The sequence below is a fragment of the Mastigoproctus giganteus genome, chromosome 1 (assembly GCF_048544385.1).
Source record: "Mastigoproctus giganteus isolate SK-2022 chromosome 1, ASM4854438v1, whole genome shotgun sequence".
In the NCBI taxonomy this organism is placed as follows: Eukaryota; Metazoa; Arthropoda; class Arachnida; order Uropygi; family Thelyphonidae; genus Mastigoproctus; species Mastigoproctus giganteus.
This window is the reverse complement of record NC_143575.1, coordinates 83,624,721-83,632,375: the sequence shown is the minus strand read 5'-3', so window position 1 is coordinate 83,632,375 and position 7,655 is coordinate 83,624,721. Positions and strand designations below refer to the sequence as shown.

At 32.5% G+C, this 7,655-nt stretch overlaps 1 protein-coding gene across 1 annotated transcript in view; it reads right to left on the bottom strand.

The window, feature by feature from the left end:
- Nucleotides 1–459: 459 nt before the first annotated feature.
- Nucleotides 460–7,655, bottom strand: part of LOC150090947 (succinyl-CoA:glutarate CoA-transferase) — a 79,942-nt gene continuing 72,746 nt past the window's right edge. The window contains exons 11-12 of the mRNA XM_090380784.1: nt 6,788–6,851; nt 460–1,083 (exon numbers count right to left, since the gene is read on the bottom strand). Of these exons, the coding sequence (XP_090236910.1) occupies nt 935–1,083; nt 6,788–6,851 (213 nt within the window). The 3' untranslated portion in view covers nt 460–934. The remainder of the gene's footprint in view (nt 1,084–6,787; nt 6,852–7,655) is intronic.

Below are 7,655 nucleotides of genomic sequence, written 5' to 3'. Positions count from 1 at the left end.
GATTTAGTCATTCACTATAAATGGTCCACTCATTTAAAGTTAAGATTGGGGGAAAAACACATTAGAAACAGCAATCTTATTGAACTTGAGAGCAATTTTGATATTATACATTTTAGATTGTAAAAATTGAATTTTCATATTAATACATGAAAAATAAAGGTAAATAATATTAAAAACAAAAAACTGATGTATTGACAACCAAAAATTAATAATACATTGTGCTGTAGTTGTAAAATTAGCAGAAGGTATACTCTATGAATGTTGTGAAAGGCAGAGAGTATACTATACATATCAGACTTATCAGTCGAATTCCAGAGGGTATATGGCATATACCCATATACATACACACGGCATATATATTAAAAATAATTAAACTATAAGTATTGCCTAAGAATCAAATTCTAATAAAGTTATTTTTTAATTTTCAGTAAATATTTTAATAATATTTATTTTTTCAAGTCTTAAAAACAAAAGAGAGGGTATAAGGTGTATACCAGAGCATGTCCTCCACTACAGCCCTGGCTGTTCTATAGATAAAGTTAATAATTAAAGTAAAAAAAAATTATAATAAATAAATTACACTACTTCTGCGTGTTATTGCAGCATATCGAAAATTACTGCAGAAGTTATTTGAACTGATAATAGATTTTTTTAAATAGTTTTGTGATGTCATTAAAACCAAATATTCATACAATGAAATTATTCGTGTCCACCTCAAGAAGTTCATTGTAACAGAATTTTACCATATATACAAGTGTGTGTGTATATTTCTCCCTCCCATCAAAGTGTTAAGGCCAATTTAATTCTCCTAGTACAACTATGAAAACTTTTCCATGATAAATTTCAATTAAAAATGGAATTTACAATTCCTTTTCCTGTGATTTAAAGCCCCTGAAAGTAATTTTGTTTTTTCTGTTCTTTCCAAGAAAGCATTTCAAGCTATTACACCCTGGGTTTTAAGTTCCTTTATCTCTGAATCAGATATTCCTAACACATCTGAGAGAATATAGTTGGTATGTTCTCCAAGAACTGGAGGAGGCAGTCTTACTCTGTTGTTACTTGCACTGTAACGGACTGGTGGACCTTGGAGAAATAAAAAAAAAATAATAATAAATAAATTTTTTAAAAAAATGTAAGATTACTTTAGGTTTATAAGTTATGACTTGGAATTTTAATCTGCATTACATCAATCTTAATTTAATTTCATTTAATAACAAGGCTTAATGGATAATTTTACACACCTTTCAATCCATTAACAGCCATGCATACATGTATGTTTAACCCCAAAACTTACAGAAAAGGCTCATTTTGATACTTCCATTATTAGAAGATTGCTAATGACTCTACAGCTCAGTACTCAGAAAGTCTGGACCTTCTTCATTTTTTTTTTTCCAAAACATCTTCACAAACTTGGAGTCTTCACATTCTTTGATCTTCATTCAAAATTTTTGGAACCATCTTAGCGCGCACACACACTTTTCCTCATGCCTAAATTTTCAGTTAAAATTTGTCTAACCATTTCTTTGTCCATATTGAGTTCCGATGCAACCATTCTAATTCTTAAACAAAATTACTTCTAAACTTGGCAGATAATTAGGGAAAGGTTAGTGGTCAACTGCTGTGCCTTTGTTTTTCACTGGTGGCACTTGAAGTTTAGTGGTGGTGTATGCAGTCTGCATATTTAATAGCTATGCCTAGTATATTGGATGGTTTGAATGGGACTCTTATCTGCCATGTTCTGGATGGCTTTGTAGATCTAGTCATGCAATATTTGTTGGCAATTAAAGTTTACTTAGCATCATCTAAAATGGATGATGCCAGCCTTGATGTGTAAGAGTGATTGAACTAGTTGTGGAGCATTCTGCCTAAGGTCCCAAGTATCAGTAATATTTCTAAAGAAGCTGCAAAGGAATGTATCAAACCATTAGGATTAATTGTGAGGTCAACTGTAGACCCAGGAATAATCTCTTCAGAGTGAAGAAGGGTATTGCTAATTAACAAAGCTAAGGATGAATTGACTGGTCAGTCTGACCCCAGTATTACAGAGTTTATGTGTCAAGAATGTATTAAAAGAGCACCTTAAGATGTAAAATAACCTAAATTGTTCACAACACAACTCTGTAAAGGAAAAACCTTGCTTAACAAACCATTTAACCTATAATGACATAGTCATGCAGGAATAGTATGAAAGATACAATTCTGATGATTGCACTTAAATTCTAGCAAAGTTTTTGACAAAATCCACATTAGAGGATGCTTTACAATTAAGAACACATTTGGAAATACGGGCAAGATTGTGAGATGGATGGTTGAAGGATATTAAGCAGAGTGTTGTTGTAAATTATCACTCTTCAAAATGGGCCAAGATTATAAGTAGGTTTTCCTGAGGTTCAGTGCTAGGATCATTTTTGTTTCTAACTTTCTTGAATGATATCAACAAGGAAATAAAGGGTATGATTTTGAAACTTATAGATGATATGAAAGTTTGGAGGATGGCCAGTGATGCAAGTCAAGCCAAGCTCCAGAATGATTTTGACAAATTCACGGGCATTCAGAGAAATGGCAGTTTCATTTTAATTCTAACAAATTTAAGGTTCTGCATTTGGGAAATAATCCAAATACAGGTGAAACCTGTTACAACACAATTCTCGGGATCAAAAGAATTACATCACTTCAGAAAATTCTAACCATTTTTCGGTATTAAACTTCATATGTACTATCAATTTTGCTCATCTCTTTTTTGAGCAATAATTGCCATACTATATCTAAGAAAAATCATGCAAAGAATAATAATAATGGAAATAATATACAGTTGCATTGTTTCAATCTTTTATTGATGCACTATACAATAAAGTATTTAGAAAATCAATATTCATGTCGTTAAATATACATAAACACACATCTTTTGTCATAAAAACAAATCAATACTTGAAAAAACTGCTTTTCCACATTGTTGTATTGACTGTTACGAAATTAAATGTTTTGAAATTAAAAGGTCGAAAATTCAGGCAAAAAAGGAAAACATAATGCATTCCACGTTCTTTCAACTACTAAGCAGACATTAGCGAACAAACTAGTCTTTTTTTTTTTTTTTTTTTTAACAATTTAATAAGGCATTTTAATTGTAAAACTGAAAGGGAATCTACCTTTCTGTTTCAAAAAATTAAAAAAAAAACTTCCTTTAAGTTCAGCTTCTTTAAAAATGAGGTAACAGAATCCTCACTAGTGATTATTCACTATATCAAAGTTTTGCAGACGTTAATTTTAAATGTTGATATAATCCCTTGATCCAGAGGTTGTATCTTTGATGTGGTGTTTTTTGGTAAGTAGCTCACTCAGATTTTACCATCTCTGCTTATTAGGTTATCAGCAAGGTGATGGTTAGGGCAGTTAGTCAGTAGCAAGAGAGTTTTGGTATTCAACCCCTGTTGCTGTGTTTACATACATCAGGTACAAACTGCTTATTGAAAACCAGTTTTCAAAAATACTGGAAGTAATCCATGCATTTTTGCTGAAGTCATAGGCAAATAGCAAAGAGACCATGTTCACATGATGGAAGCACCATGGTGATTTAAACTTTCCTATGCAAAGTGGTTTCGGTTTGTGATTTTCTGTTTGGTTTATAATTAGCAGTGGTCACTGTCTTTCATTTGCTTGAAGCCTTGTGGTTCTTTGAGCATTATTCTTAAAAGCCAGAGTGGAATTGGGTAACGATTTATAACAAAGTCCAGTTTCATCACAGTTATATACTTGTTCTGTGGTATGGCCACCATCTTCAATTATTTTCTAAAGCTGGGCAGGGTAAGAGCATGCAGCTTCATCATCGGCTCAACATATCTCACCTGATATAGCCATTTTGGTTATTCCATGCCACATTTTAAAATGTGTTAGCCATCCATTACTTGCAGTGAATGTTGTGAACTCATTTACATGAAGATTATTGTGGAAGTTTTTAGCTTGGGCTTGTGGATGGGGTCTAGACAGAAGTGTGCCTTCAAATCATTCTTGAACAAACCACTGAAACACAGCTTTATCCAATTGTTTGTCTTGAGGTTGCTGCAACTTCATCACTTGTTTCCATAGACTTAACAGCAGCATCAGCATCATGAAGTTTCTCCTCTTCTTTCTTCCATCCATGCACTGTAGATTCATTCACTCCAAGGTATCTAGCCACTTGAGTTTGCTGGACTTGGTTCTATCAAGAGCAGCAATTTTTTCTTCTATGGTAAACTTCTGTTTTATTTGAAGTTTTAAACATTTCTTTAAATTTATACTGTATTTTAAAAATACAACTTACAATTTGAGAAACAAGAAAATTGATAGTTGGCAATTGAACTTGTGGGAGAGGTGTTTTTCTGCACGAAAACTCTACTTATATCCCTCTTATTTGCATATCTCCACCTAACTAATTTGTACAGACCCAATCACTATGTTATTTCTTAAACCTATTCTCATACGTTACTAACACACAACTTCGTTTGCCCTCACCACAGAACCCTTTAATCTTCTACTGTTAGACCCCTACTGACTATACTACTTTTTAATTACACCAAGCCAATTTTTCCAAAAATGACTAAATGCTGCATCTTACGTGAGAATATGATAGAGGGATTAAATTGATGTTGACTCCCTCCCTGAACACCCTTTAAATTCACAGCTTTCTACTTTATGTAAATCCTTTGCTTTGTCTATTGTTCCAACAGGCCCACTCCCACTAACTGAAATGTTGTTCTTTGTTTGTAAAATTGTTTTATTTTCACATACTATTCTTGTCCAGAGAAATAGGTATTTGTAAGACTTTGTGTATCTTACAAACTTTTTAAACAAATATACTGTATGTTCAAACACTTTGCAGTAAAGTTACAAGTCATTTATTGTTCTTACGGAAATCAAAGGATAATGCATATCGCAGATTCGTGTTAAACTGAAAATATAGCCACATGTTCACAAGGAATCCAAAATGTTGATCTTCAGTGACTAAACACGATTCAACTGATGAAAAATGGGAGCATGCTTGAATTGCATTTTAATGAGTTTCAGCTGTACTTATATACTAGGTGGGGGAGGGGGGAGCTGAAGGACAAAAACAAGTAGCCAAGAATACACATGTTATGGCATCAATGATTCACTGTACTATTGCATCACATTATAAAATGTGAATGGCAAGACTGCATCCATAGAAAGACATGGAGTCTTCTTGAAAACATCTAAACATGGTGGCTTGGCTGGTGAGAACAGTAAAGGGCCTTCCTTAATGGTTCAGGAAATTGCTTCACCATTATAATAAGTAAATAGGAATGAAGAGTCTGAAAATTTATTTGTTTTTTATATGATTGAAGATTTCACTGAAGGGGACCTCATTTCACCATAATACTGTAACATAAAAACCCACAGAATTCCAGTTATTGATATTATCGCAAATGCAATAAGATCGAGTTTACCACCCATTTATAATAGATTGCACTAACAAAAAAGCCCAATAAACCAGAAAGTGCAACTTGTTTTATGGTAGTGACCTCCAGAAAAATATCACAAAGGCGTTTAAAATTGATTCTTATAACAGAACATATGATAACAATGAAAGGGTAGTTCAATTTCCATTATAAAAATGACTTTGAGAGATAAATAGCTTAGTTATATAGCGAAAATTTCAGCTTCCAAGGTCTTGGTGGTTGTTGTTATTTGGTTTTTAGGAGCATTATCAACTAAGGCCATATTGCTCCGGGGATTCTCCGGGATTCCGCATTCTCCGTATTTGGTGGTCACAGGCTCGAACCCTGGTCTAATCAAGAAGCATGTACTACGCACTTCTGCTCCTGGCTACGGAGGCGCCCCAAGGTCTTGGAACGAATTAGCAAAAAAAAAAACAATGTGTTATCGGATTCACATTATAATATTTTCATGATACCCCCATTTATTCCACGATTTTTAAGTTTGCACTGGCCAGCAAAAACTTATGTGAAGTCGAATTTCCGTAAGTTGAGTATTACATTAGCCAGGAAGTGGCTGTATTTACTACAAATTTATAAAACACTACAATATTAATCATATGTCCATAGAACATAAAGAAAATAAAATATTCAAGAATTATACTAATCCTCTGGTTGTGTTTATGAATTTGTCTGTACTGCTTAAATTTAAATTCACATTGATATTGTGATTACATTGCTTTCAGGTAAGTTCTGGTATAAAAATAATTTTATACTGTATTATTCATTTAAGTGCAAATTTGAAATTTTAAAAGTATAATGCCTAGGTTTCTTCTGGGAACTTCATTTTTATTTTTCAAATTGATTTCTTGTTATTTCTTTTGTTTGGAACAATATTTTTCTCATTCAGAGTAATAAAATACAAAAATAATTTGATAAAGAGTCAAAGCATTAGACATTTTTGCATTTGCACAAATTGCAACATCAAGTCTGTGCACAGCCCATTGTTAGCTGTTATGCTGGTAAATTGGCTCCGATAAAACAGTTACAAAAAATTTGTAAACTCCTCTGGCTTCAGCTGTCCCAGTATATATATATGGAAATTTATTAGGAAGTTGGCTTTGGTGGACTGTTGCACACATTTCAAAGATTGAGTCAGCTGCCATTAAAAATGCACTAGCCCAATGTTAGCTGTTGTGTTGGTAAATCAGCTACAACAAAACAGTTACAAAGTTGCAAATTCTTCTTTGCCTTGGTTGTCCAGAGTAATAAATGGAAATTTATTATATTAAAATAGAATTGTACATGAGTATCCACAAATAATCAGCATTATTACAGAAAAAAAAAAAAAAACTTACCTGGGAGAATTACAGAGCCAACTGTGGAATGGTCCATCTTTACAACCATCTTATTGTGATAAACCTGGAGGACAGAAAAGCTGTTTACTACATATTACATAGTATCACTAATCCTTAAGAGATACTGTAGTTAGAAAATTGTCTCCAGAAGAGGTTACATAAAAATAAAAGAATTAATCTGGTAAATTGAGAAAAAAAATTAAATGCAAACTTAAGGGCTGTCTAATTTTGGCATGCATTTCTTAAACCAGACATTTCATTTGATTGTATTTTCATGAAATTTTCAGGATTTTTTCAATGTAGTCTTACAAGTAAAGTAAACAACTGTTTTTCTCAGTGGCACATTCATGCATAGGGTCCACTATTTGGACCTCAAAGCTGAAATTTTTTTAGAAATTTTATTTAATTTATTAAAATTTATTTCTACAGTAAAAAAGTAAAAATAAATTTATATATTATAACATGTTATATTATTTGTAATAATTAAAATGGCATTAAAATCTCAACCAGTTGCAATCTCTTGATGCAATCTTAGTAAAGCCCTTTAGCAGAATGTCACTTTTTTGTAATTGTCTGACTTTTAAAATTTAAATACAGCAGAAGTCCTCTTAACCAACTTCCACTTAGCTGACTCACCAAGTTAACCAATGCTATCTCCTTAAAAATAAAGAGTGGTTTCTATAGCTGATGCATCAACATGTCAGCTTTTGTACTGGTTCTTTTTCAGTAGTATATTGTTTACATTACACTGAAACCAAAACTAGCATGTTGAAGCAAAAGGCACAAAATAGTAAATTCTCAAATGAAACCTGAAATGTTCTTTGAAACGTATAGTTCTAATACATAACTGAAGTGTTTAAAGCTTTAA